The sequence below is a fragment of the Apodemus sylvaticus genome, chromosome 7 (assembly GCF_947179515.1).
Source record: "Apodemus sylvaticus chromosome 7, mApoSyl1.1, whole genome shotgun sequence".
Lineage (NCBI taxonomy): Eukaryota > Metazoa > Chordata > Mammalia > Rodentia > Muridae > Apodemus > Apodemus sylvaticus.
In genome coordinates, this window is record NC_067478.1 from 127,994,561 (window position 1) to 128,008,663 (window position 14,103).

The 14,103-nt window shown below is 44.4% G+C and overlaps 1 protein-coding gene and 1 pseudogene across 1 annotated transcript; one reads left to right on the forward strand and one right to left on the reverse strand.

The window, feature by feature from the left end:
• Window positions 1–839: 839 nt before the first annotated feature.
• Mmp7 (matrix metallopeptidase 7) lies at window positions 840–8,940 on the reverse strand. The gene is made up of 6 exons (XM_052189742.1): window positions 8,805–8,940; window positions 5,702–5,928; window positions 5,465–5,613; window positions 4,919–5,047; window positions 3,262–3,423; window positions 840–1,100 (listed from the first exon to the last, which is right to left on the reverse strand). The coding sequence occupies exons 1-6, from the start codon at window positions 8,919–8,921 to the stop codon at window positions 1,078–1,080; spliced, it is 807 nt and encodes a 268-aa protein (XP_052045702.1). The 5' UTR covers window positions 8,922–8,940; the 3' UTR covers window positions 840–1,077.
• Window positions 8,941–11,252: 2,312 nt separating this feature from the next.
• LOC127689857 (interferon-inducible double-stranded RNA-dependent protein kinase activator A-like) lies at window positions 11,253–12,169 on the forward strand (annotated as a pseudogene).
• The last annotated feature ends 1,934 nt before the right edge of the window (window positions 12,170–14,103 follow it).

Below are 14,103 nucleotides of genomic sequence, written 5' to 3' on the forward strand. Positions count from 1 at the left end.
ACTAGTGATAGGGGCCTGGTGCAGGCAAAGCTACTACTGTCCCTCAGGGTCTCCGGGGCTTCTAGCCTCAGCTCAGCTGGGGCCATGGTATCTTTCCTGGTCCCACACTGGTGGACATTCACAGAGTCTGGAGGAGGATTTTCTCACCCTCCAACTGAGCCTCTTAAGATCTTGTCTGTCATTGAGTTCAGAGCTAGGGTAGCAGTTAATAAGCTCAGCTGTTCTCGTCTCCACCTTGCACTCCCTACCACTCCTTGCTTTCTTTATGGGTGATGGGGGTTTCATCCCAGGTCCTCATGGCTGTGTAGCAATCTCTGTTACCTCTAAGCTATCACTGGCCTCCAGTGTTAGTTTTGTTCCATTATGTCCTTCAGTGTAAACCGTGAATGCACATCTTCGGTAGCTGCAGTCTCTCCAGAAAGGCTGACTTGGGAAGAAGGTGATAGTGATACGTGGATGGGTGAAGGGCAGGGAGAGGGAATCCAGAATGCGGCCTCACCAGAAGAGATGTGGGGGCAGGAGCTTAGAGCTGGTGCTAACCAAGTCCTCGGGAGCACAGGCGTTTTGTGAGAAGAACTTGGTTTCCTAGTAGACTCAGGGAGAGAGGGGTTGGGTCAAAAGGATAAGGAACTGATCATAACTTGGGGCTATACCATTGAATTACAAGGAGGTGGCATGCCTCCCTGCTCCGTTTGGTGAATGTATACCCGAAGAACCTCAGTAATGTCTAAATTAGTTTTTGACTTCATCTTTGATTTATCATGTAGCATATCTTCCTTGGTCACTGAAAGTCTTCTCACCACAGAATAATAGCAACAGAGTTATTTGTGCACGTGACATTTATTGTCGATGTCTATCAGCTTCATGTTACCTGAGATTAGTCAGAATCATTCCATCAAGGTGACCCTTTTGGGATGTGCAAACACATCCACAGTCCAAGAAAGGAGGAGCACATGCACCTCAGGAAGGGCGTTTGCTCACGCCAGCTAGGGATAGGGTTAGAGCTAGGCTCACGCCAGCTAGGGAGCACAGCAGAACACCCAGAGAGTGCAGACAGTTTCTGTGAAGCGTCTGCATCTACCACAGCTTGTTCCTCTTTCCTGATAAGGAAGAAAAGGAGAACATTAAGGTGGGTCACAAATCACACAAGAAACATTCTACATCTATACAAACACAGCAATGTCCCAGGTTCAAACCCCAGGATCAACCAAAACCAAAACCACATCAAAACACCAAAACCCATATGTATTAGCTAGATGTGGTGTGTTGGGGTACATGCTTCTGATACCAGCAGTAGGAAAGCAGAACAGAAAATCACTGCATGTTTAAGGCCAGCTTGGTCTACATAGAAAGCTCAGGACTGCCTGGTCTACATAGAAAGCCCAGGAGAGCAAGAACTACACAGACAGAACTTGCCTCGGAAACAATTATAATTTAGGACAAATTTCCTGAATATGTGCTCAGCACTCATATGCATCTAAAGCACAGCAGGCAGTACTTGTAATAATACACTGCTGTCATAGCCCCTTGCAAACAGTTCTGCGGACACATCGTGGGAACTGCTGATTCAGAGTGAATTCTAGGTTATACAGATTTCCATTTCTTTTCCCGTAGAAATAATTTTCCTGAGAACAGGATCTTTTGATCTTTTGAAGACTCTTATCTTTTGACACTGTATCCTCATTTTTATTTATGTGTGAAGTAGGTTTTTGGACAAGTTTGATGAGTATGTAATTCTGGATTCTTGAGTCTGTGTTTCTTTGAGAAGGTGGAGATTCAGAAAGACATGCCGATACCCGAAATCACTGCCTGGCTTGGTATTACCGTTCCCTGGAAGGCTCATACCTCGGAACCTCCTTTTCCTGACATGGGTTTTTATCATGCCTTTTCTTCTGTTCCCCAAATACTATTTATTTTTTTAAATTTTCTTATTATTTATTTATTATTATATGCAAGTACACTGCAGCTGTCTTTGGATATACCAGAAGAGGGTGTCGGATATCATTACTGGTAGTTGTGAGCCACCATGTGCGTGCTGGGATTTTTGAACTCAGGACCTTTGGAAGAGCAGTCAGTGCTCTTAACTGCTGAGCCATCTCTCCAGCTCCGAGTACTATTTTTAATGAGCTTTATCAAGCAAATACTGACACTTGCTATTTGAAAAAACTGATTTTGAAATTTGGAGACAAATTCCAAACAAAAGGGAGACTGGGACACAACATTGGGAGGTTACATGAGCAGTGGCTACTGTGACAGCTATGGCTGTCTGTGGGAACCACTTCCCTGCATGTTTCTAAAAACAGGGAAACTGGGACACTTGACCATGTAAGGCACCTTCTTGGCAGTGGGCGGCTGAGACTAATGTCCGGGTGGGTCTCTCTTAGTGAATCTGGGTTGAGCCAAGAAGGATGATGGAGACCACTCCATCTCATAGTGGTCTCCTGAAGCTTACAGTAGTGTCCTGGCTGGTTGTGTGTGTCAACTTGACACAGGCTGGAGTTATCACAGAGAAAGGAGCTTCAGTTGGGGAAGGCCTCCATGAGATCCAGCTGTGGGCATTTTCTCAATTAGTGATCAAGGACAGGGGAGGGTCCCTTGTGGATGGTGCCATCCCTGGGCTGGTGCTCTTGGGTTCTATAAGAAAGCAGGCTGAGCAAGCCAGGGGAAGCAAGCCAGTAAGTAATATCCCTCCATGGTCTCTGCATCAGCTCCTGCTTCCTGACCTGCTCAAGTTTCAGTCCATAACTTCCTTTAGCGATGAACAGCAATGTGGAAGTGTAAGCTGAATAAACCCTTTCCTCCCTAACTTACTTCTTGGTCATGATGTTTGTAAAGGGATAGAAACCCTAAGACAGTATGAAATGTCACCTGGTGAGATGGCCCAGTGAACCTGCCTGATGGTCTACATATAATCCCTGGGGGTCATGCAGCAGATGGAGAGCACTGGCATGTGCTAATTATCCTCTGATCCTACATATGTGTAGTACTTTGTTAGCTTACACACACATGCATGTACACACACAAGTGTGCAGAAACCAATTAAAAATAAAATGAGTATCTCTTCACATGCATAATATAAGCATCCTTCCGGAATGTGAGGTTCCCACTTCGCCTCGGGGCCTTGCACAGGCTAGCCTTGCATTCTGCTGGCCTACTGCGTAGGTTTTCAGGGTTAAGTTCCACTGTGGTTTTCCAGGCAAGTCCCTATTTTCTGACATCTTTCAAGCCTGACATTCTCTTTTTGAAAGCCATAATTATTACCGTATAACTTCTGAATGCCTGCAATGTCGTCCTTTGTAAGACTAAAGTCTTCTGAATGGCCTCTTTGATAGGTAGGGTACATCACAGTACCGGGAACAGAAGAGTGACCCAGACCAAGAGAGTGTCCAAATTCATGGGTGGCAGCAAACAGGAAGTTCACTCCTACAGCCAGGGAAGTGTATATGGTAAATATTAAAATAACTATATAAACACCTGTAATACACCAGTCACATCATAATGGAAAAGAATACCCAATTCCCAGGTTTCCGTGGTGGGGACACAGCACCATGTCCTAAGCAACTGAAGAAGAGTTTTTTGGCTTATACTGCTTGGAGGGATGGAATCCACAATGTCAAAGAAGTCATGGCAATGGCGGGGGGGGGGGGGGGGGGGGGGGGGTGGGGGGTGAGGGTGGGGGGTGGGGGGTAGGGAGGGTGGGGGCTGGGGGGTGGGGATGAAGGGGCAGGAAAGCAATCTGTAGTTCAGACTTCATATACACAAGAGGAGAGACTCAGAGAAGGGAGAGGGAGGGAAAGGGAGAGGGGAAGGGGGTGGAAGGAAGGGAGGGAGGGAGAGGAGAGAGAGAGAACACACAGGGCAGGGTGCTATTATCCATCAAAGCCTTCCCTCCTGCAGCAAGATGCCACCTCCTAAAGGCTCCATAACCTTCCTAAACAGTGCCACCAACTAGGAACCAAGTGTGCAAATGCAGGAGTTCATGGGGACGTGTCACATTCAAATTAGAATAGGAGGGGCTGGTGAGAAGGCTCAGCAGCTAAGAGCACTGTTTTTCCAGAGGTCATGAGTTCAATTCCCAGCACCCACATGGTGGCTCACAACCATCTGTAATGAGATCTGGTGCCCTCTGCTGGCATTGGGGTGCACATGCAGATAGAGCACTCATACATTAAATAAATAAAGAGCACACATACCAATTAGAATAGGAAGACTTTGGTGCGTCCTTCAGTGAGTGACCTAAGGTTAAGGACATATACCCTAAACCACCCTCCCAGATAAGGAGCCAAAGGAGAAGAAAATGGCTACAGCAGTTCTTTATGAAACCAGAATTCAGGGAAAGAATAATATGCTTTTCTGGAAGGTGAGGTGGGGCCACTGGAGAATGACCCAGCTACTTCAAATCTCTCTGTTGAAGCTTCTTTGGAGAAGTCTGGTCCAGCGCGTTCTCAGGTATGAGAACTAGGCCCGTCTCCTTGGGTTACCAAGGAAGAAATAGTTAAATTCACTGCACATGGTTATTGTTGGTTTTAATTTTGTCATTAGAAGCTGTTCTGTGTGGCCTCAAGTTCTGAGCTAGCTAATGAGTTTAACTTTGATCTTTAGGGCAGCTAACTGCTCTGACTGTTCTTCTGGTTCATCTTTCCTCATCTCATCATCTCATCTTATTTATTTATTTTTATTTAATCTGTGCCTATGTGTATACTTGTGCCACAGTACAAGTATGGAGGTCAGAGGACAACCTGTGAGAGTCTGTTCTTTCCTATCAGGTAGGTCTCTACGTATACCACACACAAATTAAAAAGGAAAATATTAAATGGGAGAAAACATTTACAGCATCTAGTACATGACTTGATGCGCAGGGGGCCTCTAATGATTGTAATTAAAGCAACAATCAAAGAAGAAACATAGGACACTGTACCTGCATCCTCACCATCAGTCCAGTACTCATCCTTGTCAAAGTGAGCATCTCCGCCTAGGCCTGGCCCGGGCGCGAAGGCATGGCCTAGAGTGTTCCCTGGCCCATCAAATGGGAAGTTGTCTCCATGATCTGCAAAAACACACAGGGATCGCTGTCAGTGTCTTGGTTTTCCTTGGCTTTCTCCTCTCTCCACAATCATGTGACTATGAAGATTGGAGAGAGAAGTGAGTTCAGTTGGTTGACCCTCTTGGTACAAACAGTCAGATTCACACAGAGGATGAGGCTGTGGATCTGGTCCAGGAACCTGAATTTTATTAGATCCACTGCTTATCCTTGTTGACAGTTGTATGTGGAAGGCTTACTGGGTTCAGGATCTTAAAACTCTCTCTCTCTCTCTGATGCTGAAAATAGAAACCAAGGCCTCTCCCATATGTTAAACATGTTTCACCAATAAAAACTGTCTTGAGTGCTGAAAGGACTTAAATTTTGAAAGGAGAACACTAAGATATCCAGCACACAGGATCAGTGTGAAGGAGCCATCCTTACCTCCCCTTGCGAAGCCAATTATGATGTCCGCAGCCCCCCAACTGACCCTCTTGAAGTTCAGCGGGATCTGCACACTCCACATTCGGAGAGCTTTTCTCACGATTTGATCCACTAAGAACCGAGGTAAGTCTGAAGTGTAGGATACAATTCTGAAGGCACACAAGAATTCAGTGCTTGAGTTCCTGGGAAAAGGGTCTTCTTGTTCCTTCCATCAGAAGGAGCTCAAGTGAGCCTCACCTGTAGGTGACGATTCTGGAGTGCCATTTTGGGCTGTTTGGCATCAGTGAGTATTCAGCGACATCTGGCACTCCACACCTAGGTTTCTGCATTATTTCCATGATGCGGGGAGATAGCTTTCCAGTCACTGGTAGGCCAAAGAACTTCTGCATTTCCTTGAGTTTGTCCACTAGACTATTGGCCTTCTTTGCTTTAGAGTCATGAAGGTAAAATTTTCTAAGATAATTCTGGTAGACAGAGAGTAAAAAAATCTTTTATTTGAAAATCTGCATCTCTGATACACGCTGTTGTTGTGGATTTAGGTAGTGGTTTGAAGACAGAATTGTTATGCGATTATGAAGTAAAGTTAGTATTTACTGGTGAGGGAAGATGGTGCATTATGCTGTTGCATAAGACGAGGAGAAGAATGTCATAGCATACTGTGCTCTCCATGCATACCTGGAGGATGATAATCACACCACCCACTTTCTAAAGCTTGGTCTTATTTTTAGAGCAGTTAGAAGTGTCAGTGTGTCTTCAGCAAGCACAACAAGGGTTGGGAAAATGTCTCAGAGAAGAGCTTACCTCAAAAACCTGAGTTTGATTTCCAGAACCTATGTTAAAAATTGGGTGCTTCTATAACTCCAATGCCAGGGAGGAAGAGACAGGAGGATCACTAAAGATGCCCAATATCAAACTATGATCTACACACAGACACATGGACACACAGACACACATACAAACACACACATGCATGTATAAGCATGTACATACAATATACACTCTACATATACATACATGCATGCACTACACATACGTATGCACATGCACACACTTGCATACTCACACATTCATACACATACACACAGACTCACATATACATACAAACACAAACACATGTACACATAAACACATACACATACATACATATACACAAACATACATATAGACGTATAGCCACATATACACAAAACCACAATACACCCACACATATAAACACACTTATACACACATACATATACACACAGAGAGAGATATACATACACACACACACACACACAGAGAGAGAGAGAGAGAGAGAGAGAGAGAGAGTTTGAGGGCATAGTAAGACCCTATGGGGAGATGTGGGGTCCACTAGCCATGCAAGAGCTGCTGCCACCCGGTTATTATCAACTCCGCAGGGAGAAGAAGTGAGGATTGTTAGCTTACCTAGTCTGACTTAGCAGTCTAGGAAGAGACCACAGCGCATAGCATCCGCATGCTTTATTCAGGCTCACACAGGGAGTGAGCAGCAGACCTGGTCTGGAGATTCCTTATCGGTAGTCCCCTTTCCCTATTTCCTCCTTCTCCCCTCAGCCCATTCTGCTGTTAGCAGAGCCCATTTAGGAAATGTCAGATTAAACGGGAACCCCAGATCTTCCCTAGTGTAGCTGGATGTCTGAAAGTGTCCTGGGGTCCGGGAATGGGATGCAAGATCTTCAACCAGAATATGAAGAGCCTAGACAGTTGACAACAACAGCAGCGTATGAAGGCATTAAAGACCCCCCTAGGGGCAGGGACACATTTGCTGCCTCTGTCTCCCAAGCGCTGGGATTAAAGGTGTACACAACCACTGCCCAGCAAAGCATGTTTTATATGAAGACACGTGGCTGAGAGAGGAGAAGCAGTGACAGAGATTGCCCCAGGTGTCTGTCATTCACTTCCAAGGACGTTTCCTTAGGAAACGTGTGCAGGCTAAAAGTGTGTGCAGTGGGGAGATTGTTGAATGGCTCCATCTGCTCAGTCATTTGCTGTCTGCATTCGAGCACCTGGAAGTGGCTGTCTGTCTGAAAACCTCCCATGACTATGCATTTTGCCAAAGCAAATTGACCAACAAGATGTCCTCTTACCTGTTACCATTCCATACAACAAATTCTTATTATTCACTCATAATAATCATGAACAAGTTATATTTTTAAATAACTTGTATCTCTTCTATAAAGTAAACTGTATCTCTTCTATAGCTGTGGACTTCAATGAGACGCTCTCTGCATGCCGGGTTTGCATTCTTTTCTACTCCTGGTTTTGATTTGAGATAGAACGTTCTCTGTAGCATAGGCTACTCTGGAAATCATCGTGTAGCTCAGGTTGGGCTCAAAGACACAATGATCCTTCTTCTATTAGACCATCCATGTGCTAAGCAACGGCCTAAATACCCTTGTAACTGTCCTGGAGAAAACGGAATCAAACTCCTAAAAATGCTATTTGGTAAGGTAGAAACCAGTTATAAAATTGTGATTGAATCTACATGAGGTTGAACATACTTTATCAATCTTTAAAAATGTCAGACTGAATGTGAAGCATAGCTCCATTTTTCTTATGCTTGAAGCTTATCAATAATTATCCAATTTTACCAAATAACAATTTATTTGAAGAAGCCCGATTTCTGAGCCAGAAAAGCTTACCTTGATTCCTGTTTCTATTTTGGTACCAAGCATGTGAGTCAAGGCGACTGAGTGCTATCCAGGCTAGCGCTACTGATCAGATGACACAGTCTATACTTTGTTCCTCTGATCTGTAAACACTGCACACGTGAGCTTCTATCCTCAGGTTACTGGTCTGCTAGTTTAACCTCATGGGATAGAATGTAGATGGTGCTATGGCCTCTACCTCACATGCAAGAATGTTACGCCTCTCTCTGTGCTGTCTGACCTTAGGTCTTTTCACTCTGAGGCCTCATCCTTAGATGTCCAGTTCAGTACAGTTCATGAAAATAATTGCAAGTTGCAATAAACAATAATAACACTTGTATTTCCTGAGCATGGATGGGACCTCAATACTGCATTAAGTATGTTATAATCTCTAACATCATTATTATGATGTCTCTCCAGTTTCTGAATTGGAAAATTTAAGGCAGGAAATGAAATGACATGCTTGAGTCCCGCTAGAGAGCAGATAAAGGATCAGGCATTCAATCAGAGCCCAGGAAGGCTTTGGAAGGCAGCTTGGATGGCTATTCACAGAAAGCATACACTGCTTTTCTAACCATTTACTGCCACGCAAGCACCGGAGGACACATCATCCAGACCCACCCATGGAATGTTGGTGGAGAGACCAGAGACCCCCGAGTGACAGAGACATCTACCTGAGCCTGTTCCCACTGATGTGTGCTCACATCTCCAGCTTCCTGGGACAGTGGCAGGGCCAGGTGGCCTGGCAGCAGGCACACAGTGCAGAACAGGGTGAACCACACAGCTGCCATCAGCAGGCGATTGTCCTCAGAGCGGCTTTGATGTTTCCTGACGGGGCTGGAGAACTTTATATGCCTCCTCAGCCCTGAACATGGAAATAGGTGACTCATTTGCACGCTTTCTTTCTTTTTAGAATTTAGCAACAATGAGGAAGTGTTGTGTTTTTATATTGGCAGGAGGAACACATGGCATTTATCTTCTAGAGGACCCCCCCCCCCCATGCTGAATCCACAAGAAAACTTGTTTTATTTATTGGAGTCAAATTACTACTTTTTCAAGTCTTATCAATGACAAAGTTTTGGATCTGTCATTGTATTCTGTATCTTACAAGGATTTTTTTCTAAACATTTATAATATGTGGAACAGCGCATAAGTTACCAACAACATCACTGAGCGGGTACTACAACATCACCAATGCCAAGAAGAATATCGCTGCACCAAGATGATTTATAGATGAATTTATAGATGAATCATGCTGGGGACCCAGAATTCAGGAGGCTGCGGAGGCAGGAGAACTGCAGGTTTGTGGCCACATAGTGGCTCCATGGCCAGGTCATTGGCTGCATAAAGGGGACAATGATTAAAATAGGAGAGGAAGGAGGAAAGGAAGGAAGGAGAAAAGGAAGGAAGGAGGAAGGAGGACCTGGAGCATTGCTGCTGGTTTGTAATTCTTTGTAAAGGAGAGAGACAGGTATTGCAGGTGCAGGGTCTGTGTAGCGGCTACTGCTGGTCTAGCCTCTAGCCTTCACCCTCACAGCCTCCTATCTGAGGCACACTGTTGGGAACCCTTTAATCAGGCAGTTTGTTTTCTCAGTGGGTAGTGCTAGTCATAATTTTCTTCAATTAAGGACTGTCACCACATCTTCAGGAACAGCCCTGCATAACTTACGTCTGTACAATCAATGAGCATTTATAGATGTAACCTGTATCAGGTAACCACAGTGCTATGTGATGTTTATTGATCAGGGTTTTGGAGTAAAATCCTGGATCTTTTCTTATCTCAGCTAACAAGACAAGCCACAGGATGGGAGAAAATATTGCAAAAACAAACAAACAAACAAACAAACAAGCAAAACAAAACACATCCAATGAAGGACTATTCTTTTTTTAGTTTTTACTTTTTAGTTTTTTTGAAGGACTATTCTTAAAACTATATATAGAACTCTTAAAATGCAAGAATACAAATAATCTTACAAAAATCATTAAAAAATGCACCAAGGACCCAAACAGATACTTTGTCAGAAGAGACAAATTCTAAGCAAACATAAAAAGATGTTCCTCATAGCACTTACCAGGGAAATGTGAATTTAGATACCAAGAAGACAATCCAAACCTATCAAAATGCTTCAAATCCCGGGCAACAGGAAAGGCAAGATATGCCGGGGGCACTCACTCAGGAACACACTTGGGCATGCCCACAACTGAACATCTGGCTACCATATGATTTGGCAAATGTACTCTTTCCTAGCAATAGAAGAAGTGAAAATTCATGTCCATGTAGTATCTGCAAGTGCATGCTTATAACACTTCTATTTACACTGTTCAAAACTAGAGGACACTCATGACGTCTTTCAGAGAGGGAATGGCTGGACAGACTATGGGAACCCGGTTGCAGAAGAATATTACTCATCACTAAAGTAAAAGAGCCACCAGTGATGAGAAGACAGGAAGAACCTTAAGTGAGTGCTGCTAAGAGAAGGAAACCAACAGGAAAGGGTTAAAGCTTGATTCAGTCTGAGAAGGCAGCTGCCGAACAGTGCTTAAGTGCTTACCTCCGCAGGGCAGGGCGGAGAGCCGGTGGCCAGGAGTTGAACTACAGAGCACAAAGGATTTTTAGGAGACAATAAAGTACTCTGGCATTGTAATGATGAATACACAGCATCACGCACTTGTCTAAAACTTTAGAATGCACAACATCAAGAGCGAGCCCTAACGGAAGCTGCGGCTGGAGGGAGGGGTGCAGGCACGACTTTGTGACCAGGCTCAAAGGCTCTGTAGTCTTGGGTACAGGGAGTTTGGACTTCATCCTTCTGGAAGAAGAAAGTCCTGCAGCTGGCTTTGGATTGTGAGAAAATGCTAGTGCTTGTTCTGAAGATGGACTGTGGCAGGAAAGACAGACATTACTAAGACGCCAGGGAGAGAGAGGGAGAACCAAACCCTCACCGAGGTAAGTGGAACAGAGGAAGGATGTAAGAAGACCAGGAAAGCAGGTTTTCGCTCTCGCCCTGCCTGTGCCTTCACAGCAGGGAGGCCGGCAGCAGTGTGAGAGTTAGCAGGGCTCTTCTGGAGAGCTGAGAGCCAGGACCCAGCCCCAGGACCCAGCCCGGCACTGCTCTGCCCAGATGGCCCTTCTCACCACTGTCCAACACAAGGCCTGCATCACTCCAAGACCCTGTTGCTGGAGGGAGGACAGCAGGACCTTCGGTTTGGGAGAGTGATTAACAGCTTAGCCCTGAAAAACATCAATTCAGGTACTGTGTGAATATGGCTGAAGATCAAGAACATTCTGTATGAGCAGGAAAAGAGTCAATATGCAAACAGACACGCCCACTTTCACCTTCAGAGTCACAGCTGGGGACATACCTTGCACAGGTGGAGGGATAGGTAAGAGACTGGTGGCAGGCTGCCACAAACACTTGGCATCCAGTGTGGGCATTCACTTTGCAGTTCCCGACGCCTTAGTGCCTGATTCATCCAAACCACCAAAGACCCAGCTTAATGGAATTGGTTCATTTTAGGAAGTGACCACTACTCTTGGTTGGCGGCTCCCTGGACATAGTGTTCTCAGGAAGGGGGACCTGCTTGGACAGAGACTATATGACAATTTGCAGGCTAGACTCATTAATGGAAAGTGGAAAGAGAGATAAAAACAAAACAAAACAAAACAAAAACAAAAAACAAAAAATCAAGCCAAGAGAGACACTGCTGCGAAATTTCTTGCTAAATTGAGTGATGTTTCTCTGGAGAACCACATTTCTCTAGCAAATGTTTCAGGGTATTCCTTAGCCTGTTCCTTGAGGGGTTCCCCTGGTAAAAAGATCCATTTACTGCAAAGAAGCCTCTTCAGTCTTCTGAACACAGATCACCCAGCTGCTTAGTGGGTGTGGCAAGGAGCACAGTTTTAACATAACACATTGGAGAGAGAACTCACAAACCTGTCCACCAGGGGTCATGGCTCAGGCATCCCCTCTGGCAACGCACAGAGGACACTACCCACAATGCTCTGCAGTATTTAAAGGTAACATCAGAGAGAAAGTAGGCTTAGAGAAGTCTAAGGAATCTTAAGATTCCTTACAAGAGAAGTTCGCCTTGCACCTCCTCTGGAGCGAGCATTTGCTATATTGTGCATCTCAGTGTCCTTTCCAATTCTTTTCAGATTCTGTCAGTTTTCCAGATTTAATTGTCCTTTGGTAGTTGCTATTAAGCTCTTCTTAATGGATTCAACTTTTTATAATTTGGTGAATTATATTTATAATATATATAAACGTTGTACCACAAGGCCGAGCATAGCAACTGCTTTACAGGATCAGGCACAGAGGGAGAAGGATGTGTCTGTTTGCCTGTGACAATGAAGAAACAAAATCATTGCTGGCTACTATGTTACTAGTACTTAAATATATCTCTTTCTCTCTCTCTCTCTCTCTCTCTCTCTCTCTCTCTCTCTCTCTCTCTCTCTTTTCCTGGCACAGCCTTATAAAGTGACTTCTAAGAAAACCCATTAGAACTACAGTATTGAGGCTTGTATTGAATGCCAGTGCTAAATTTTAGGGAACATGGCTGGTCTGTTGCGTACCTGAAACTGTAGAATAAAGAACTATTGTTTAAAATCAAAGAAAGGAAGGAAGGAAGGAAGAAAAAAGAAAGGAAGAAAGAAAGAAAGAATGAGAGAAAGAAAGACAGACAGACCAGGATTTAGAGTAAAGAAAACAGAACAAAAACTTGGGAGCTGGTCAGTTCAGGATCAAAGAAGAAAGAATTGGAGGCGATCTGAGCCTAATGTTGGGATAAGGTTTGTAGAAGAAGGGACAAGGGTGGCCATTACCAGGGAATGAGGGATTGGCTGTGTCTAAGCCATTGGTGTCAACATTGGGTCTTGAATTTTAGAGTTCAGCTGGGAAATCTTGTCCAGAACTCACAAGCGTGACAGGATGCAGACACAGGCTGTGACAGTATGCCGATACAGGCTGTGACAATATCCAGACACAGGCTGTGACAATATGCAGATACAGGCTCTGACAGTATACAGACACAGGCTGTGACAGTATACAGATACAGGCTGTGACAGTATGCAGACACAGACTGTGTCAGTATGCAGACACAGGCTGTGACAGTATACAGACACAGGCTGTGTCAGTATGCAGACACAGACTGTGTCAGTATGCAGACACAGGCTGTGACAGTATACAGATACAGGCTGTGACAATGTGCAGACACAACTGTGACAGTATACAGACACAGGCTGTGACAGTATGCAGATATAGGCTGTGAGTAGTTTACCATTAAGGGAGGAAAACTAACTTGTGTGTGTGTGTATGTAAGATGGACATAATATAAAATTTGCCATTTTAACTTTAGAAATTTTAAGACATTTATTTTTTATTTTATATATGTGTGATGGATTTGCCCAAGTGTACATCTGAGCACTGTGTATAAGCCTGGGGCCCATGAGGCCAGACATAGGCATTGGATTTCCTGGAACTAGAATTATAGATGGTCCTGAGCCATGGTGTGGGTGCTAGGAACCGGAGTTCTTAACCACTGAGCAATCTCTCTAGCTCCATTTTAATGGTTTTAATTACAGTATTTATTTATATAAGAGTTGGTTCTACCATGTAGGCCAGGCTTGGCAGCAAGCACCTTTCCCTACCGAGCATCTGACTGACCCTGTTTTACCATTACCAACATAATGTCCAGTTTAGTGACACTAACATGTCACCATGCTCTCTAATGGTTAAGGTATTTATTTCCAGAACTTTCCATCATTCCAAATAGTGTCTTCTTGCTCCCCTTTCTCTTAGTAATCTCTATTCTCCTTTCTGTCTTTTTCACTGTGACCATTCCAGAAACTTCACCTAGATGTAGCTATAGCAGTCAGTTGGTGGTGGCACACATCTTCAACCCCAGCAATCAGGAGGCAGAGGCCGGCGGGCGGCATGCACTTATGGAGGCTGGAAGACAATGTTGAGTGCTGCC

Coding starts and splice junctions, on each gene's coding strand:
- Mmp7 (XM_052189742.1), bottom strand. CDS start 8,921: ATGGCAGCTGTGTGGTTCACCCTGTTCTGCACTGTGTGCCTGCTGCCA. Junction 5,614..5,701: donor TCCAGAATCGTCACCTACAG/GTGAGGCTCACT, acceptor GTGTGCCTTCAG/AATTGTATCCTACACTTCAG. Junction 5,048..5,464: donor AATTGGCTTCGCAAGGGGAG/GTAAGGATGGCT, acceptor GTGTTTTTGCAG/ATCATGGAGACAACTTCCCA.